We start from the raw sequence: 21,514 nt of genomic DNA, 5'->3' as shown, positions 1-21,514 counted from the left end.
TGACGGAGAAATGTCAGGGATATTAATTATTAATATAAACAACAGAGCAGAGCCAAAATAAGATTGACATTTTTCTGAGATACTTACTCTCTTGCCTAGATTATATTCACTGGTATATGTATGTCACGAATAAACAATTGTATGAAGCAAAAGGGAGCACACAAAACAAAACAAAACCAAACCCATATTTTTGTTATTATATTATTTTTTAATAAAATCATGCATATAGGATTACTTTACATGAAGTTGTGAATGATTGACAGGTCTATACATGACCACTGACCATTCTAGAAGATGAAAACTTTGTCCAAAAATTGATATGAATCATATATTTTGTAATAAATTCATGATGACCAAAGTTCAAAAAGCCAAGAAAAACACTTAAGGGAATACAACTACACTTGAAAGGACAGCAAAGTTGGGTGATTGTCTAATAAAACTTTTTAGTTAAAATTCCGGGTACTACTGACCAGTTTGGTGGGTTTGCCTTGAAGTTTGTTTGCCATACAGTATTCCATAGGGTTTATTTCTTTAAAAAATTTAATTTGTAATAGATTTTTAACATCATATTATGTAAAACCACAAATGACCAGCAAGGTGGTTTTCTTTACTTGGAAGATAACTTGACCACATTTAATCCAAAAATGAAGAAATCGACCAAATATTCTGTCATATTCTCCATCCCTTCAAAATAAAAAGTCTGCCAATCTACATTTCTTGGTTTTTGTAACTTCATTCTAAAATTCTTTGGAAACTAGGTCCCCTTGAACCCTGGGACAGATATTACATCAAAATTAACTTTACCTGCATCCATAGAGAAATCTACCATGATTTAAACCACAAATTAATTTTGAGTATCTTAGGCAGCTGTTTGCAGTTTTCCTGTCACTAATTTCAAGCCATTAAGAAACTTTAAGAGATCTACAGTACATTTGAGTTCAACCACAATTTGATCGTTTCCAATAGCTTAGTCCCAAAGTACATAACAAGTGCGCAAATCAATAAAAAAGTAAGATGCTATCCCTAGACGAAGTCTATCAAACTAACAATATTATTAGGATTAGAATGATGATACTAGGCAAAACCTTTCAATGAAGAAATTTAGTATTTAATTTAAAATTATTTAATTGTTACAAGTGAGTTCAAAGTTTGAATTTTATAACTCCAAGTGTAATCTCCATTGTTTGAATGGTACCTTTACTTGGAAGAAGTATTGTACCTTGACCACATTTTATCCAAAAAAAATTAAGGAATTGACCGAATATTTGTTGGTTTTTTTAAGCTTTATTTAAAATGCTTTCAAAACTAGGTCTCAGTGAACCTTGGGACAGATTTAACATGAAAATAAACTCTATACAGTTAAGGCACTTGACATACCTTGATTTACACCAAGTTATTGTTTGCTTTTGGCTATCTAATGTGGGACAGGACTACAGGAGCTGTTTGCAACTTTTCTCACTAATTTCCAAAGCTCCATTTGAGTTAAACTTCACCACAATTTGGTAGTTCCCAATGATTAGTCCAAAAGTATCTCTTTATACTTAACTTACTAGTGGGCATAGCATTTTACTCTGTGTTACACCGGTAAAGTCACACATCTTAGAAGCAGCTACTGTATACCTCTGTAAGTGATTGCAACAATACATCTTTTGTCACATAATGTCATACTGTACTAACTGTAGCTCTTTATACAGTAGTGAGATCGGACGTACAATATCCAGTTATGTGTGAATCAACACACACAAAAAAACAGTTTCACTGTGACTTAAATCAATACAACATTGCAGATTTTTTTATGACAACAGAGAACTTTATTAAATATTCAAAATAAAGAATGTACTTGATCAAACTATACGAGCCTGCCAGACAGACTTTACCTCTAAAGTAATGTTAATTAGCTTAAGACGATGTCTACTGTAATTTCAGACTTTGCTGCCCAGACACATTTTGATGTTGTAAACTGTATTAATCCTGTATAAATATTTGCATGCAGAACAAATTGGGAAATTTTCAAGATTGTGACCTCTTTTATTTTTCTTTCACTAAATTTATTAAAGGGGATGGGATACCCCCCTCTAGACATCTCCTCTTAGACTGTTCCCCAGGATAGACATTTTCTCACCCCCACCCCTCCCCGCCCCCTACCCCACTCAACTATCACATACTATACTTCAGCTATATCTAATACATTATAAAAGTGTTGTAGGTCTATCATACAGTCAATGTTGATCATGTTGTTTTGAAAGCAAGAGACCAACCAACTGCGACATGATGCCAATATGCCCACAAGCACAATGTTGCACAATGTATACTGTTCACTCATTGAGCTAGGTTAACCCATTATTTGAGCTTTAACAGTACCTCAGATTATTGGTCAGTGATTGGTCGCATTTGTTGACTTGTCAAGTAATACAGTTAACATGGCAAGAACTTGACAAGTTAACATCAAATGTGGGTTACACCAGAACGCAGGAACCCTACGATTCAATTGTCCCTTGAGATTCACCATAGGATGTACATAATTTTATACGAAACAGAAGACACATTATGCAAGAAGTTATATAATTAGAATCCATTTGAAAGATATAACAATGCATGAGATATTACAAATAAGGATTAGATGTACAGACTTAGAGATATATGAATGAAGACATGTATGAATTCCCTTGCAAACTAAGTCTTGATATACATGTTCTTTGATTTCAAATTTCAATCTCAATTCCTTTATGGACAGTATAAATTATAAAACATTTATCAACAGGATATTTATATATATAAATAGGATAAATTTTTGGTGTTGTAGAAACAATTCAACTTCCATATATGAGAGAATCCTGGGCAGAGCAAGGCAAAGGGAGGTCTCACAAAGACCCATTTAATACAGGAGATTGTGAAATTGTGAAAATCTAGAGAAACTGCGATGATCGCAAACAAACAATTTATTGTTCAGACAATCAAAACAAATATCTTGACCTGATTGTCAGAACCCTGGACAACCTGAAAGAAAACCTAAATGTTTGCCCTACCTTTCTCTTGTGTCCACTAACCACACTTTCCACATGCTCAGCTAAAGGACTATAAATTTTGGTCTTCTTTCGACATGTTTTCATAATTTCCTTCTCTCTGAAACTTTTGACGAGACCCAGGAAATTCAAGCGCAGTTATGCCTACAGTACTGTATGTGAGGTGGTTAACTTTTCCTCATCAGCTCCAATTTCATTCTGGAAATTTAGAGTTTGTCTTTTTAAAAGCACAAATTTGCCCACACTATTCATTGAATTACATCTATTTACTGTTTGAAAGAGAGAGATAGCTGTTTACACCAAACTGCTTATTGTACTGCAAAAACTGACGCCTGTTTAAATAAATATGCAAAACTAAGGGAGGGCCTTGTCTTTTTGATCCTAACAGGATCTTGTTCAGAGGCTAACTGTTCAAAACCAAATATAAAGTAGTAAGGATACATGAAGAGACACAGTTGGGACCTCTCATTTTTGTACATTTTACTGTTTGATGAAATATTGTCCTGATCATATCTACATCATTTGAGGGCAGAAGTAACAGATTTTTAAGGTTAAGTAGATGATGGAGTTGCCTGGTTGCCATAAATTTACCATTTAGTAGCTACATTCACATTATTATGTAGCAAATCACTGAAAAATATGATTTTGACTTTGATTTTTAAAAAAAATTGAAGGAAAGGTTTCAACTCTGAATGACTCCTTATTTAAATTCCATTGATGTTGAAAAATCTCCTAAGACTAGGAATTTCAGATCTTGATTGCATATTTTAAAGTTCTCTGGCAATCAAAAAGTTCTATATATCAATTGAAATATGGATGATAAAAAATTTGATTTCTTTATTCTGTCCAACAAACAAATTACTTTTGGGTGTTGTTCAAAACATGATTGTCATCAGTCATCACTATAACTTTGCTAAAACTTGTGATAACTTTCTAAGTTATGTGTTTCATTTTTTGCCCAACAAATCTTAAATTGTCAAAATTGAATGATTCATTCAAACTTGGACTCTGTCCATCAAATGTTACAAGCAAAAAATAATCATCATTTCACTCTTTACGTCTTCTTTTCCATTCCTTTCCTTTTTTTTTGCTTATTCTGTTCTTCATTTTCTTGTTTTAAATGTCTTATTTTCTTGACATTGTGGAAGAAAATAAAACTTTATGAAGATTGAAGTTGTATCAAGAACCTGACAATGCAATAAGCATGTGAGGTATTAAGCCTGCATTAAGATGAATCCAAATAAAGATGAAGCCAATGGCCCCACTCCAATCAGTTTTTGTTCATTTAATTTTATACAAGAAGATATTAATATAAGTTGATATAATTGTATTTTATTGTTTATCAAAGGCCTACTGTGGCAAACAACAATTGAAAGAACTTACCATGTAGAAACTTAGTGTCATTTGTTGTATTTGTCACATGGTTAAAATGAATGGTACATGGTCCAAAGCCCGACACCATTTTGGTGGGTTTCGTGAATACTTGGGCCTATATGCCTAACTAAACAGTAGGCCCTTTGGCAACTACCAAGTACAATTAAGTCCTACCATGCTAGTACACACAGAACACAGATACATACAGTAGCAGCTTAGGTCTGTACCATTGGCATAACAACACTGTTTTCTCAAGATGGCTTCAATAAATAGAAAATAAGCTGTGTTTATGTTCGAAAATGAAAGCAAACTCACCTGTTAATCCACTTCTAAAGTTTATCAAAACAATCACGGCAATTTTCAATAGCACCTGCTTCGTCCAGATTTCCATGGTGGTGGTTCTAATCGTTCCATTCTTTGAAGACAAAATGATTATCTTGCTTAGGTATCGATTTATATTGATTGAGAGCCAAGATACTGCTGTGAACTGCATCAAGATGGTAACTAACTTTTACTTGAGAGAAAGGTCATTGTACTATTATCAGGGGCGCCCTTCAAGTCGGAAAATACAGACGTATAATATCAATGTAATGTGTACTGTACGGTTTCGAAAGAAATCAATGTGGTACAAGCAGATCTCAATTAGGAATTATTAAAAACCCATCGAAGGAGGATTTGTTCGTTATATTTTTAATGGGCCACGTTAAAGTGATATCGGCGGTGGTAGACAATGCATGTAACACACAGACCTAAATACTTAAAATAGTTTAAGACAAAATATATATTTCCACTTTGTTTAGTTCAGTGAAAACCATTGATTCATATTTTGTTCCTAACTCGAGATATGATTGGTTGGACGTAACCTGTTTTGGATGGCTTGAATGAATAAGTGAGTTAAATAGTATAAAGAAGTCCTTTTTAAAAAACAGTGTTAAACATTGTTGTGTCTCTAACAAACCTGCAAATGAATTTCAATTTCCGTTCTAATATTATGAAAAAGTCGGATTTACCTTCCTTGGGAACTGCAGACACCAAGGCAGGTGTCACCGGGAAATAAGAAATTTGGTTCAAAGATGGAGTTTATGTTTATGTGACATTGAGCTTTAAAGTTATAGTTTTTTGCTATTCTGAAGTTTCCTTCTTGATAATTTAAGATTTCTGCCATCAATTTTCATGTTTGCATAGCTGTACTGCTGCATATTGAGTTGTTTATTTACATTCAGCTCTGTGGGCAGATTCGAATCATTGCGTTTTGGTCACTTTACGTAATACAAAAAGAAACACGCAGGCAACGTCTGACTTCGCAAAGATAACTTAGAATAAATGCAAAAGTAAGTACTTCCATATTTTATTGCTTTCTTAAATGTCCTTTTTAATATTCCAAATTGATACCTTTTCAGTTCGATGCAGATATAAAATGCTAATTCGGAACTACTGTAATGTTGTCACTAGTCTTGGCCTCCTTGTGTAGGTACCTATTTAGCGAAACGTTATGTTTCATTCGTAATAAGCCTTACGTTACAACACGATCGTTTCACAACAGGACAAGGCTAAGTCACACTAAGACCTGCCAACCTGTCTTTCACAACAATAGCGATATTTTGTATTGAATTATTCTGAACAAATGGGAGATTCGAGGTTTGGTAAAATAAGTAACAGTTGAATGTAAAAAGGAAAATCTCATATTATGCTGTTTGTAATTGAACTGGATTTTGATGAATTGGATTTTGGTGCATTCTTTTTTGGACCATATTCTTTATAGTTGTGGCTATTAGCCTGACAGCCAGGTGAATAACTATGTATGCCTCATAATCGTCTGACAGTTATTTGTCAATTTGAGTGCAGAATTGAGAAGGTGCAGAGTACCAGAAGTTCCACCCTGAGGGTTCAACCCAATCAGTCTTCACATTAGCCTAAGTTACATTCTATGAAACTGTAGATTGAATATCAGGTAGACCTTCAATGAACTTCCACAATGTTCTATCCAACATAACACTTGGCATGTCACTGGACAAGATAATATCAACCACAATGACAACTTAAAACATTACGGTGATGAGCATTTACTCTAGATAGTAATATTTGGTCATTTTGGTGCCATTTCAGTAACAACCTCTCTTAAGTTAATCAGCGTATGCAAGTAACAATTCTATCTGACATACTAGTTACATTTTACTACTGTTAAAGCAGAATTTGATGCTTTCAACATGCAAATTCCATTTCTATCCAGCTGTCAGTTTTATGTGATAAGTGTTAGTCCTTATGTATTGGTCTGTCTGCCTGATGAATAATGAGGGCACTACACCGTGTTTGTCCAGCTGCCAGGCAAAATAATAAAATGCCTATATGTGATTTTGCTGGTTGCCGGACAAATACGCTCAAGTGCATATAGCTAAATGCCATTTTGCCTTTCTTTACAGTAGTAAAATTTATTCATAAAAACATTGAATGTTAAAATAATTAAATTAGTAAGAACTACTGTAAGTTAGTTTTGTTTCAAGTAATGAAGAAAATTTCCATTGGAAAATATGCAAGATTGTCTGGGCTACAAAATGTGTTAATGATTGATTACACTAGTCACTTTATACTGGATGTTTATTTTATTAAAAAGTCTGGAAGGATTTGTCAATGTACAGGTAGTGTACAGTAGTTGTATTCAGTATCTGGGGAAAACCACCTGCTTTTATATTCAATGGTAGACCAGTCCATAAAGATAGCCTACTAAATCTAGCAATCTTGGGATAAGGAGATAAGTACCCTTATGCTGTTATACATTTGTGAAAAAAAAATTGTGAATTGTAGTACTGTAGCTCTCAGTATACTATTTGGTAATCCTTTTAATTTAGACATTCCTGAAGATTCTCCACTTTTCTTGAGATATTTAATTTCAGGAAGTACTTATTGTAGTGTAGCAGTGTCACAGGTATGGAATATTATCAGCACAGTCTAATTTCCTTTAATAATAATAAAAAATAATATTTAAATTTATTAAGTGCAGACTTATCCACCAATAGCAGTTTCAAGGCACATCACAATATTTAGTAACATGGCAGCAGCTAAACAGCACCCTTGAACTGACAATTTATCTCACAGGTCCTCATTTATACACCTGGATTAGAGAGGCAATGGAGATAATGGGTGCCTCAGCCATACAATGATCTGGCCAGGACTCAAACCTGCAAACCTTAGATCACAAGTCCACTGCCTTAACCACTTGACCACCACGCTCTTACTTGTCTATATAACATTTATGTTATCTTTTCATTTCAGTTTTTGACAAAGGACCTTCTTTTACTAGGAAGAAGAGGGAGCAGACAGTTTGTAGCTGAAGCCATGGCGAAGAGTAATATATTTCCCCTGGCCCTCGGCTTGATCGTCGGTGTCATGCTTTCTTACATATTTACTCAATACGATGCAATTTCCAAGAGAACAACATCGATGAAGAGACAACCCATTTTTTACGGAAACAGAGACTACTCGTTGGGAGGAAACAGCTTTTATCTTCAGAGAAGAAGTCTAAATAACATGACTAGTACACCTACGATCGATAATGAGATGACACGTATGGTAAAGTCATTCCCATTTGATCCAAACTTCAACTCCTCTCTATTAAGAGAAAATATTAAAATTCTTTGCTATGTCATGTGCGCCAGAGGCAGCAAGCCGGCTATGATTGCTGTTAAGGCTGTCACTGAAAAACACTGCCATAAAGTTGTTCTGTTCACCAAGGGTACAGAGAAAGATATTGGAACAGTCGATCTGGGTTTTGAATTAGTCGAAAGCCAATCTTGGGAACGTTATAAGAAGGCAACCGAGTACGTCTACAATCAGTTTAGGTTAGATTATGATCTATTCATCAAGTTGGAGTACGATATTTTTGTGGTCCCAGAAAATGTCTGTTTCATGTCTTTATTACACCAAGCTTACATACCGGGATATCTCGGTCACGTTTTGACTGATGACAAGGACAGGGGAGTGGTGACCATTTTGACCAGGGAGGGCCTGAGTATTCTACACGAGGCCATTCCATCTTGTCCTGCTCAAAAAGGAGGGAAAAAGGAAGATGTGGAATTAGTGGAGTGCCTACAGCCTCTACATGTCTATCACACAAAAGAGTCCAAAGATGCTGAGGGGAAACCCCGATTCCAGATGCTCATTCCTGATCATGAGTTGCCAGGCAATACCATAAAATATAATCCATGGTATATGAGGTATATACACCACCCATCAGTGGAGGTAAGTCACTCTTTCTCTCCTTAAAAAAAGGTTTACTTTTTCTTTTCTTTCTTCTTTTTTCTTTCTTTTAATTTTCACTTGTGGTAGGGGGATCTGTGTTGTAGTGGTGGTAGATGTTCTACAAAAGTTGTTACTTCCCTCTTTTAATCTTCTTGTGGATTTATCTTCAAAATGAGATTCGTTTGGAATGTTCCTTGTAGCTGTCAGTGTATCAAGAATGTCATTAAAATACAATTCTTTTTTAGTTCAAGTAACATTATACTGTAAAAGTTTGGATATTGTCTTAGATACGCAAAGTTATACCTCTTCTGCAATTTGTACATTTAACTATGATATAGATGATTCTCTCCACCCTGCGACTATCTTAGTAGTTAATACTGTATTATATGTAGTGTCAATAAAGAGAAGAATGTGTGCAGCAACTGGCTGTCATCTTTATGTGTACTTGAGTTTATCATAGTTTACCAATTTTCTTCTTATGTAAGACATATTGTGAAATATAAGGCTATGCCTTCACATGAGTGTGAATATTGTTGTTGATATTGTTCATGATGCCCTATCCCCTAATTAGTGGCATTTGATTATTTAGGGAGGACATCCAGACACCCCTATGTGAGTTGGCTTCAATGACCCCAGGGGCCACACACCTCCTATTTATGTAAAATCGGATCATGTCCCTCTCATAACCGGCTGGCATATTCCACTATTCAGAGAGGAGTGTTTTCAACTTTGGTTTTGGTAATGTTGTTTATGTGTAGAGTCTCACACAGTTGTTGTATTGAACATACATTGTTATGGGACATGTGGCAATTGAAAAATAATCGCTACAATTTTGGAGTAATTATATTTTCTTTTATGGTATCGGACATGTGGCAGAGACAAATAAAACGATTTATTTTTGTATGAACATTTAAGTATCACCATGTGTATTACATGTCCTAAAAAACATGATTTGCAGGTAAAAATACACAGAGACAAGAGTTTTATTTATGTTCTTGTATTGTTTACACTATCACCATATATAAATACATGTCATAATACGACAGAAAACCACAATGATTTAAATACAATTACTGAAATCCCTAACCTAGATGCCAACCTATTATCAAATGGTACAATCCATATTATAGTACCCCAGGTATGAGAGAGACTTGATCCATAAAATTCTCTATGTTATTTTTCTCTGACTCTTGCTCTAGCATTTAACTCAAGACCCTCCCTAAATAAGTCTGAAAATTAAGAATCCCCCATCGTGGAAATGGTGAGCATGCAACTTCCACGTAACTGTTCTCTGTGATGTTCATTCATATAACGCAATGAATCTGATGATGAATTGTGCGCTGGCTTCAGCTTTGTAACCAGAAAGTCAATAGAATTTGTTGTACTTACGTACGTACGTGTATAGCTACAAATTCCAGAAAGGTGAACGCTAGGGTAGTCATATGAGCTGAGTAACTTGACGGATTTGCTTTATAACGAATCATATGAAGTGCAAATAACTTTGCCACTCGATGTTAGGTATTTTTTTAACTAGGGAGTAATCGTGCTCGATTGTTTGGTGTCTCAGAAGTTTTCGTTAGTCGTTTGAGGAGTTGTAACGTGTTACACTCGCGACAGTTTATGCACTTTGTGCTAACCACTTCTTTACTGTGGAGCTAACGTTGCAGTGTAAGACTTAGGAATGCCATTTTTACTCATTCGTCGGCCCAGCTAACCTACCGACTTAAAAGATATGTTTAATCCAACTAGCCTACTGTACACTAAAATCGAATAATAGGCTAGCACAGCTTCCGAAAAGGGACGAGGCTGGCGTTGTGCCTAACGTTATATAATATAACCTGCAAGAGCTGTAACGTTAGGCCTCAAACAAAATTAACGCGTCTGATTGCTCACCGTGAAGGTCAAACTTGGTTTAAGAACACTACCAGCTGAACTAAGCCCTAAGCAACGGTTGGCAATAGCTCGCTCTTATTCGTCAAACTCGTTGAGCAGTATTGGGCGTACAGGGCCTAGCCTAGGTAGCCCTAGGTTTTTGTGTATACCAGCCCAAAAGACATGGCAAGAACTGAAAGTAGAGTGTCGGCTAATTACAGCATGATAATTGGCAGTAAGGCCTATGACCTAAGATAGGTGTGAAAATCATAAGTTATACTGAACATTGTGTTTCTCTTGTAAAGGTTGAAGGGAGCCATGGCAGGGTCATCCACGCAACAAATTTTTTTAAACTTCATATTTGGCTTAATATTTGGAAGTATTGTGACGTTCGTTGTAATAGAATTTTCAGAGCCAGGCAGGTCAGAAACTTTGTACCTAAATATACTGAGTAGAGAAAGTTCCCTTTTAAGTCTAATAAAGGATCCCCATGGTAACACACACGTTGAAGTGAATGATCATAACCAAGTATCCGAAGAGGAGGCCTCACGTTTTGTCTCGCACTTGGACAGCTCTATGCTAGGTAAGCTTTCGCCCTTTTTTTTTATCTTTGTCAACTTGTCTGTTAATATGGTAAGCTTTATTAGGTCATAAACTTAACTATGGATATTGCATATAATGATATTTTCTTTACTCATTTGCTAACTAACAAACACACTGGCTTGGAGTGTGGTTTATTTGTATACATGGGTTTTGTTTGAATAATTTGTAAATTTTTTATTCAATACAGTCCTTATATGCCTATCCACCCAGACACATTAAATGCTACCTACTTAGCCAGGCTGTGTTCAGACCTTTGTCTGGTATCTTCTATTGTGTTTTGTTGTTGGTAATGCAGTATGTTATCATGGATCATTGCAGTTTCCATTTAACGTATCTCATTCTCATATATTGGACTTGAGCAGTAACCCATGTGCAGTGTAGATGTTTCTGTTGACTCTGATTGAACAGTCAGTTTGCCTTCTTAGCTGGCAAGGAGACCATTTTGTCCTTCATTGATTTGTTTAGTGATAAAAGTTATAGCTCATCTACTTAAGTAGGACTACAACTGCGTACTTCTTACTCCGGAGTCAATGTCTATGCACAGTACTAGATAGTTTTCGAACGCTTTCAAAAGGTTCAGCGAGACAGCAAAAACTCAGGGCAGCCATGAATAATGTTTTGTGAAACAGAAAAGCCCTGTTTTTATTAATGTTTATTTTTTATTAGCAAAGCAGGCTATTACTGTCTTGTAATGCTCAATTTGTACCTATACCTAGAGTAATCCTTTCTAATCTGTACACACAGGTGAAGACGCTCTCAGCGGTTGGATGGTGCAGCATGTACGTATTTTATGCTGGGTGATGACTAATCCCAAGAACCTCCAGTCGAAAGCGATCCACGTGAAATCCACCTGGGCCAAACGATGCAACAAAGTTTTGTTCATCAGTTCCGAAGATACAGACTTTCCGACAGTGGCAGTTGTAGACCACGAAGGCAGGGAATACCTGTGGCAGAAGACGAGAGGTGCCTTTCAACACATCTACGATAATTATCTAAATGAGGCCGACTGGTTTCTAAAGGCCGACGACGATACCTACGTCATCGTCGAGAATCTTAGGAAACTGGTATCGACCCACAGCCCAAACGAGCCCATCTTCTTTGGAAGGAAGTTCAAGCCCTATGTCCGTCAAGGTTATATGAGCGGAGGAGCCGGATACATTTTAAGCCACAAGGCAGTGGAGTTGTTGGTCGAGAAGGGTTTCTCCGACCCGAAACTGTGTAAACCGTTTTCCAAAGTCGGTGGTGCGGAAGATGTGGATATGGGAAGGTGCCTTATGAACGTAGGAGTCACTGCCGGTGACTCGAGAACTGGGGAGTACGAGACTTTCCACCCGTTCGTTCCAATGCAAATGATAGTGCCTAACATATTACCGCGAAAATTTTGGTACTGGGATTACAATTACTATCCTGTTAAAGAGGTAGCTCGGTCGCTTACATTTTCTTTCATTAAGGTTACGTCTCTCTAACGGCAGTCTTTGTTTGTCATTTCATAATCCGTGTAATCATTTCAGTTGTTATGATATTGAGTAAACTTCTCATCAATGACAAATGTCAACATGCACGCGGCACGGCACACCCGTGTGTACTTACGGTCGGAACAAATACCGTAATCCATGTTCTGGTACTTGTTTCCAGCGGCATGAAGCTGTTTGTAAAATTTAAACAGCTTCTCCAATTCATAACTAATTAAAATATATCTCAAAATTTTATTGGTGATATCAGTTACTCTATACACTACTCACATGTGTTGGCTGTAGCACAAAAATAATTGAATAACTACTGTATGTCAGTTTCACCTGGTAAAAATTTTGTCAATATGATGAATTGATGATGACAAATACAGAGTTTAGTTTAGTTTAATCAGTAAATTTTGCCAGTTTTAGTGTTTTATTGAAGAACATCTGTCAAATTAGGAAGACAGCTGCTATAACAGGTTTCTTTGTGATCTGTAGCTTTGTGTGTTGTTAGAAATACTATAACATTTATACTAAAAAATTACTATGGTTTGTATACAGTACAAAACACTGCAATGTTTTTTTTTTGATATAGAGTAACAATTTCACCATTTTGAGTAGCATTTTTCAATGCGATATTGGATGTAGATTACTCCCCAAACTGTATGGAATATTGTTCTTTTTAAGGTACTGTAAGTGTAATATTATTCACCACTGGAATATACATTTAATTTTGCATGAAAGCAAAGAGAAGCAATTTTAATCCATTGAAATGCCTTGTTACAACTATACTGTGTACAGTGTGATTGATAACCGAAAATCAATTCTTTCACTGTTGACCTGGTTTTGGTGTTCTTTCCTTCATTCAAGGTCACTAAGGGAATAGTTGTTAATGTTTAATGGTTTCCGGAAAATTAAATATTGATCTTTTCTTGAATGCAGGTTTTTGATATCCCTTTGCTGTACAGTAGTGAAGAGCGATGAAAAATGGGTCACACATCCATTGAAAGTTTTATGACAAGATTTTGCAATAATTTTCCAAATGAAATGGTTTTCAAATGAAATTCTCCCCAGTTCTGTGTTATTGTGTTGGTGGAGATGGAAGCATGCGCCGATCAATGTTTTCATCTTCACCAAAGCAATAACAAAGAATGGTCTGAATACCTCTATTTTGGTTTGTGGGGCTTCAAATATTAAATTCTCTTCATCTCAGGACTATGTGCATGAGGAATTGGTCAGCCTCTTTATTTTTTAGAGCGAAAAATGTGTGCACGTACCCTCCGAAGAAAATAGCCATTTCATCAAATTAGTGTACTTATTGTTGGCTCATCTTGGGAGTGCTAAGTCGTCAAGTGTCCAAAAATTGTCAAATATGCTGGGGTTTGATTTCCAACATCCACGATATTAAATATATGATCACACAGTAAGTCTGGAACTAAAATTCCTTTTCCAAAGGAATGTTGTCTTTTAAAGTTTCTCTCTTCTGCCATTCACTTTCCCTCACACGGATGTTTTCTGTTCCTCTTCCTTTCTCTGTCTTTACCCAGGGTCCTGAGTGCTGCTCGGATTTCTCCATCAGCTTTCACTACGTAGCGCCTAACATCATGTATCAATTAGAGTACATGATATACCACATGCGTCCCTTCGGCGTCGGTTACTACTCCTGTCCCGCGGAGATCCGCTCCATCGTAGGTCTTCCGGAGGTCACTGGATCCGAGTCCAGCGCAGGTAAGGCAGAGACCGTCGTCGCAGACGAGAAGAGAGAAGATGATAAGAAGGAGACTGGAGTAGAGGTGGAAGACAAAGATGAGAAAAAGAAAACGGAGGGAGAGGCAGCGATCGATTTGACCAAACAGAAGCAGGCGGAAGAGAAGGAAGAAAAACAAACGGGAGAGGAAGAAGAAACACCCAAAGGAGGAGGGAAAGAGAATGCCGCTCAAAGTGGAGAGTGAAGATTATAATTAATACGGAAGTGACGATGAAGAAATCATAGCCAGCCCAACAAGGTCTTTCATTTCGATTAAAAGACCACGTCAAAGATTTCTATTAAGATATCGTGACCTCTCCACAGCGGGATCGTCGACGGTCGATTGTTTCGGTTAATCTTTCTGTCCTCTTTGTTTTCATGACGCGAAGAGGTGTATTTCCATCGGTGGAAGAGAGTTTATATCGGTAGTTCAACTTGCCTTTTACTCAGAGTTTGCAAATCCTTTGCCTTATAACTGCAGGGTACAGTAGCTCTGCCTCGTGGCTATTCTGTATCCTTCATGGTACGTTTTTATTCTGAGGTCACGGCGGTTTTCATGGGGAAGGGTTTATTTATGTATCATGTGCATCCAAGATTTTGGGATAGTCCAATTGGTACCTTTTTTTTTTTTTGGTCTTTATGTTGCTTCTTACTTAAAATCATACGTGCCGGACTAATACATAAAGTTGTGATTACATCAGATTTTTATGATAAACCTGAATATGGTTGAGTTTACCACTGATGATACAGTAGGTGCAAAGACCTGGCTAAGGCTTGCCATTTATGGGAAGGAACCGGAGGAGCAATACTCTAAAGGTGTGGGTGTGACACCATACCATTAATTAATTAATGAGTACAGGGTTGAGAGTGTACTTTGTGAGGCAGCTCTGAGCAGATTTGTAAGAAATGACAATTTATGTGATGTCATCGTTATTCTATTGAAAGAAGATTTCGTTGTTGTTTTGTATTGTCCGATAGGGTCAGTTCTTTAAAGGCAGGGAGTCCAGCTTTCTCTTTGTTAAATGTCCAAGCTCATTGTTTACCAAGCAACCAGTTGTATTTTTTTAAGCAATTTCATAGGACTCAGTTACTTTGCCTTGATGTACAAGTTGTGCACAAAAACACATAGATGTTATTTTGTGTTGTTACTCTTAGTTCTCAACAAGGGGTGCTCAAATCCAGCTGACTGTAATGTCTCGCTTATGGCCAGCACAGGCCCCCCCCCCAAAAAAAAGGGGGGCTATGTTGGATCCCTAACTTGTGGACTTTCCCAAATGGAATTCTGCACCTTGCAGCATGTACAATGCAACTATTCTTTTATGTTAATCTGTCCAATGTTACTTCTATAAGCAATCTCTTTGAATCATAGTTTGGAAATCTGAAATTTATCTATATTCCACTTATTTATTGTGTTGGTGTTTCTGTCTGTCTGGTGGTTTTGTCTAATGCTTCTGTTTGGGTAGATTTTCTTTGTCAAATGGTTTTAAATCTTGTCTGAAATATAGTTCTTGATCCGGATAAAAGGGCAACAATCTTGTCTTGTCAGCAAAACAAGCTGCACTTTGCCTTGAATTTGCCAAGATTTTGTATGTACAATATAGTTCAAGTGGAAAAGATAAAGTACTTAAAAAGGTGAGCAGATATCGGGATCGACTCGGGACAGTTTACAAAAGAAATACCCAGGTGTTAAAATGATTCCCCGAGGCAAAGCCGAATCAATATTAAACAAAAGAGATTATCTACGCAGATCAGCCATTCTTGAAGCACAATATATGCCCTATGTTGCCTGGCTGCATTTATGCTGCAGCCCCCCCCCCCCCTCTTTGCCACTGTGTCCTTTTTTTTGATATGGTATCTTAAGAGCTCACTAGGGTTTGATGACATGAGGCATGAATTTAAAAGGTTTCAAGGAAAACAAGCTATTATGTAGCAGGACTTTAAGGTAGTTTGTATAGGCCTAAATTATAGCACGCTATAATTGCTAGAAGTGTCAAAAAGTACTTTCCTGGAGGTCTTTACTCTCCAAATTGTTCTCAGACATTTTTAAGGAACACACTGTAAGATGACTGAATGTCCCAGTGAGGAAAATGTCCTCAAAGGTTGTAATCAAAATAGTTTAAGAATTTTGACCAAAGGTGACCATATTTGAATATCTAGCATATTTGGGGCTAATATAGCATATCTTTAAGGAATTATTCCTGGGTCATACATCTCTAATAAGGAGTGTCCCTAGTTTTATTGGAGATAGGCAATTGTGTACCTCGGTTAATTCTAACTCGACAAGCATCTACAGTAGGATGTAAGTGATTTTTTGACAGACTTAACTGTACCAGTCATAGAATATAAGTAAGCTGTGTGTGTGTAAACGATAGAGATACTTTGCACATTCTCTGTACAAGTTTTTATCTTGCCTTGAATTTCCTTCTTTTTTTCTTCTTTTTTTTTTAATACTGTTCTACACTGATCTACCTTGTAACGATGCAAAATAACTTCTTTAGTTTCAAGACAAGTCAAGTTTCTTTCGATACAAAAATGAATGTCAACATGCAGGGATGATTTAATTTGAAAGATTTTATGCATGATCAGTTCACTACCAAAGTGAAAATGATAGCCTGGGTGATAGCATTGAATGCTGTTACCAAATAAGCCTCCACTTTGTTGAATGATAAACAACTGTCTTTTCAAGTTTTTGAATGAGAAAAAAAAGTTTTGATGACATTGAATGGGTATTACTCATAAACCTTCACTTTGTGGATGAAACAAAAGATGTCTTTTCAGTTTGTGGAATGAGCAAAAAAGCTTAACCAAGTCTTTCGACTTTGTCTTAACATCCAAGCTTTGATCGATTACAGTGTTAGACTGAGGTGACTTTGGTTTCATTTGATAAAATTTGAAAGTGGAAGCCAAGAGTAGTTCCAAATCGTGAGCTGTCAGTGTGATGGGATGGATATATAAAGGCCATTTTCCGAAGCTGAAAACGACTACAATCGTGATGGTAATTTAAAATAGTTGAAACTTAAAGAGAATTTTGGAATATTTTTCACGGAGTGCTTGCGAAGATTTTATAATTTTCGATATATATTCTTTATGGCTCATTAAGATAGTGTGTAAATGTTTTAAAAAAAATATTTTTGTGGTAAAGAGAGAAAATTAATATATTAATTCCTTTACTATATAATCATGTTGGGGAGAAATTGACCCAGAATTATGACATCAATATTAGAATGGAGTGTGTACGAGATGAAGGTAAAAAAAATGTGTATTTAATTGATGCGTCTTTAAAAGTAAGGTAATGGTGAGCTTTGTGCATAGCATCAATATTATGTTGCAACGGTTATCCTGAAAGAATCTTGTTGAAAGATAACTTCCATTTAACGTCTGAAACAGGAGAATAATTCTACTTTGGAGAAGAAAAATACAATAAAGTGGTACAATAAAGTAGGTGAACAATTTGTTGTGTATGGAAATACAAAATCTATTTTCTGTACTTTTATAGAAAAAAAATCTATATACACAATTTGTACCAGCTGGATGTTATAGATGGGCGGAGTCGATTTTGGGTTACGCATACAGATTTATCGAACAACAAATAGATATGCGGTGATGTTCAATTCAATGTCTGTTGACTTAAGTTTTAGACAAACGTTGTCATCGTGGAATTATATGCATAATATCATCTTTGATGTACCGCAGATATTTATATACCTAAAAAAAATGTGCCAATATGGTACATTTTAAGGCTAGAGTGCCCAACTTTAGCCCTACAGAACGAATTGTATATAATCTCATAATCCGGATTATATATATTTATATTTTTTCTGTCTCTTTGCTCTTATGAATATTTCTTTATGCTTCGTATAAAGTATAAATTGAAAATCCCTGCTATACTGCATATTTCACGAAATGTATTTACTTTTCATTTAAGATAAAAACATATATCTGGTACTTTAGACATAATAACTTCAGTCGAGATTTACAATCCATTCGATCAAATAAAATGAAAAATTATATGGATTTTCCAGATGAGTTTTAACCACAAGAATTATAGCTCGTGCAGATGCGTCAATAACAATTCCACTTTCAAGTGACCGACATGTTGGCAGAATTTGCTCCATAGATGTAAAGGCACGTACAATGTACTGTAAAGTCAGTTAAACTCTTCTGCATTCAATAGTGGTTTTTTTTCTCTCATTGCCTGAACATTTGTCATTACAACTTACAGCATGAAATGAATGTTCTGATGTGATAGGCTAGGCTTTCGACAGGGGCCTGCCCACTGCCAAAAGTGGGTGGGGTTGAGAGAAGAGGGCGTGTGGCTGGCCAATAATGTCTAAAGCAATTTTAACACCACTGACAGTGGCCTGAATCCTATCCCCGCCTCCTATCCGCAACCCCTGCAATCTCAAACCTGTCTTTAAGTGTCCCCGGTGGTTTCAAAGAGTTGTTCACCTGTTGTGTGGTATGTATGATTTATTGGGTTAAGTCTTAGATAATGTGCTATGAGGCACTGGACTCTCGTGAAAATCAATGTGCAGCGGGTATGATGCAGTTTGAAAAACAGTAACTGCCGTGCATGCTGATTCGATGCTGTTAACCAAGGTGTACAAAATGGAGTTCACGTAATCCTCCGCTAAAAATCCCTGAAAGGTTTTCCTCTGACATTCTTGTTCACATGACAATATATTGAAATAGATATATATATATATATATATATATATATATATATATATATATATATAATTGAAAATGGTAATGAGTTGGAAAGTCAAGAACAGTGAAAAAACTTCACCGGGATTCGAACCGGTGTATATATATGTATATGTATATATATATATATATATATAATGTATGTATATATATGTATGTATATATATGTATGTGTATATATATATATGTATATATATATATTTATATATATATATATATATATATATAATGTATGTATATATATGTATGTATATATATGTATGTGTATATATATATATGTATATATATATATATATATATATATATATATTTGTATATATATAAACGGCTTGAAGTGTTTGTACAGCAGCATGAGTATGGCTACAATCTCCCCTGGTATGACTGAGTGCAAGTTAAAGGTTCTTAGTGTATGAGTACTTAATCATGTTGTAGTACTATAAGTACCTGATACTATATTTCCAAATATCCCGAGTACCAGTATGAGTACAGCTATCATCCACTGTGGTTTGAGTACAATTGAAGGTTCTTAGTGTGAGTACGAGTACTTAATCATGTAAGTACTATAAGTACTACCAGATTTCCAAATTACCCCAAGTACCAGTATGAGTACAAATCCTGTATAGCAAGTACAAGCTTGTGTCATCATTATGATAGAAAATTAGAACGGATGAGTGAAGACTCACAGTAAATCTGTTTTAAGCTATAATTAGTCCTTTTTTCTTTTCATAATTGTCATAATTGAATTAAAAGGACAATTATTTTCGAAAAGTTCTTTCAGAAATTACTGCTAACATGGATGTACTCATTTTTTATACTGATTTATTATTTTGACTATAAAAAGTTGGAAATCAAATTTGAAGGTACATAACACTGTTGGGATAGAGGCTTCTTAAAATGAGTGTATACATACCTCTTTTGTCCTTTTCTACAAGTACTTCGCTTTTAAGTTATTAAGTTTTTACTTTGATAACCTTTGAATGTTATTTGTTACAGAATCATCACAAATACAATCAATAAGGAATATCAAATAAGAAGGTTTATCAATGAGTAATGCTCAAATGTCTCTCAAAAAAATATCATCATTTCCTTTGGTCATCAATCGGTTAATTACATACAAATATTATTCATCAGCAAAATGTGAAATGTCATATCTCTTTGTTCTTTAATTTTTATGTCCTTTTTTCTCCATTTTTGTCTGTTTTTGATCTGGTAAACAAAAGGTAGGAAGGTCATTGTCATGTATTGTATATGGTTGTTGTCTGCAATTTCCAAATTAAATTGATTTTATCATAATTTGATTGTTTGTGTGTCTTCCTTTTTATTTTACAGCATAAAACAAACCAAAAACAATTTTTTAATTGAGTAAGAAAATGTTTTAGGGCATAAAATTCTGGCATAAATATCATTCTAGCTTGATAATAAACAGTTGCATCATGTCTCTTATGCCCCTCCTGTTCACCAGCTGTTACATATTACTGCCACTAGCAAACTAGCCTACCACCAATTCTGTTGCATTTGTCTATTGTTCAGTTCTATATTAGAAATTGCAATCAGTATCAGTTTGAAATTGCTTCAGTACAACAACCTATTACAGTTGCAAAACCTGTTGGTCTGAACAATTAAGTACAATGTTCGTTAAAAAATATTGATTGGCTGTTTTAGATCACAGCTGTACCGGTTTCAGATTTGCGCCAAAATGATGTAAAAAAAGCAATAATTTATTAAACAGACTGAAAAAGTTCCGATTGAGGTTTTATTAATTTTTATTTTTATTATTATTATAACTGTTATTATGTGGCTATTTTGGGATACAATTCACCTTAAAGCACAAATGTGCACAGGATTTCAAAGAGGGACTTGGGGGGGGGGGGGGAGGGAGTGAGAATTCTAAATTCCCAGACTGATTTTGGGTAGGGGCATGAACCTTTATGGCCTTTTTATGGTCTTTGGCCCTGTGGTATGGTGGTTTTCTTCTTTAACTGAATTGTAAAATTATCCCCTGACTGAAGGTATTACCCTTGACTGATGATTGAGGTGGGGGGGGGAGGGAGGTGGGCATGGTTTCCCTGCCCCTCTTCCTTTTTGTGCATGCCACTGCTTTTAAACAGTATTCAGTGTTAGTTTCCTTTTACTTCTGGAATCTCCTATGTGGTTCCCCTTTTGTTCAATGAAAAGTACCATCTTTGTCATTAAGACAAAAGTCACTTTTGTCTAAGACAAAAGTCACTTTTGTTGTGCAATTGAAATATTTTGTAGTAAAAAAATGCCATCTTCTTGAAAACTTTTGCAACTGGAATTAAATAGTACAGAATGGATAGAATATCCATTTTCTGGGTAATAAAATGTTGAGGTAAATTTGTGGTTTGAACTGTTAAATCATAGTCACATGTCCCTGTCCCATGCATAATTTTGCTCAATGTTTGTGCCTGCCACAACCCCCAGCTAGATTCAACCCTCTTACTCCTTACCCCACCCATCCCAGGCACCCATTAAATGTT

The 21,514-nt window shown here is 35.7% G+C and overlaps 2 protein-coding genes across 6 annotated transcripts in view; one reads left to right on the top strand and one right to left on the bottom strand.

Annotated features, from left to right (window-relative positions):
* Window positions 1–4,891, bottom strand: part of LOC139958644 (polycystin-1-like protein 1) — an 89,417-nt gene extending 84,526 nt beyond the window's left edge. Inside the window, exon 1 of the mRNA XM_071955872.1 lies at window positions 4,713–4,891. Within this exon, the coding sequence (XP_071811973.1) occupies window positions 4,713–4,890 (178 nt within the window). The 5' untranslated portion in view covers window position 4,891. The remainder of the gene's footprint in view (window positions 1–4,712) is intronic.
* A 717-nt stretch (window positions 4,892–5,608) lies between these two features.
* Window positions 5,609–20,309, top strand: LOC139959111 (glycoprotein-N-acetylgalactosamine 3-beta-galactosyltransferase 1-like). 5 transcript variants are annotated; one of them, XM_071956692.1, is made up of 3 exons: window positions 5,609–5,728; window positions 7,668–8,633; window positions 14,110–20,309. In XM_071956692.1, exons 2-3 carry the CDS (start codon window positions 7,731–7,733, stop codon window positions 14,512–14,514), a joined length of 1,308 nt encoding a protein of 435 aa, XP_071812793.1. In that variant the 5' UTR covers window positions 5,609–5,728; window positions 7,668–7,730; the 3' UTR covers window positions 14,515–20,309. The 5 variants fall into 5 exon arrangements, with proteins under 5 accessions (XP_071812793.1, XP_071812797.1, XP_071812795.1 ...); XM_071956696.1 differs by lacking the exon at window positions 5,609–5,728 and adding an exon at window positions 6,018–6,035; XM_071956694.1 differs by lacking the exon at window positions 5,609–5,728 and adding an exon at window positions 6,051–6,184.
* Window positions 20,310–21,514: the final 1,205 nt, after the last annotated feature.

Source organism: Apostichopus japonicus, chromosome 18, assembly GCF_037975245.1.
Source record: "Apostichopus japonicus isolate 1M-3 chromosome 18, ASM3797524v1, whole genome shotgun sequence".
Taxonomy (NCBI): Eukaryota; Metazoa; Echinodermata; class Holothuroidea; order Aspidochirotida; family Stichopodidae; genus Apostichopus; species Apostichopus japonicus.
This window is presented reverse-complemented; position numbering and strand designations above follow the sequence as displayed.

Excerpts from the sequence above, each read along its gene's own strand:
- LOC139959111 (XM_071956691.1), top strand. The coding sequence starts at position 10,824 with ATGGCAGGGTCATCCACGCAACAAATTTTTTTAAACTTCATATTTGGC. Across the intron at positions 11,089-11,852 it reads CTTGGACAGCTCTATGCTAG|GTGAAGACGCTCTCAGCGGT; the intron begins GTAAGCTTTCGC and ends CTGTACACACAG. Across the intron at positions 12,527-14,109 it reads ATTACTATCCTGTTAAAGAG|GGTCCTGAGTGCTGCTCGGA; the intron begins GTAGCTCGGTCG and ends GTCTTTACCCAG.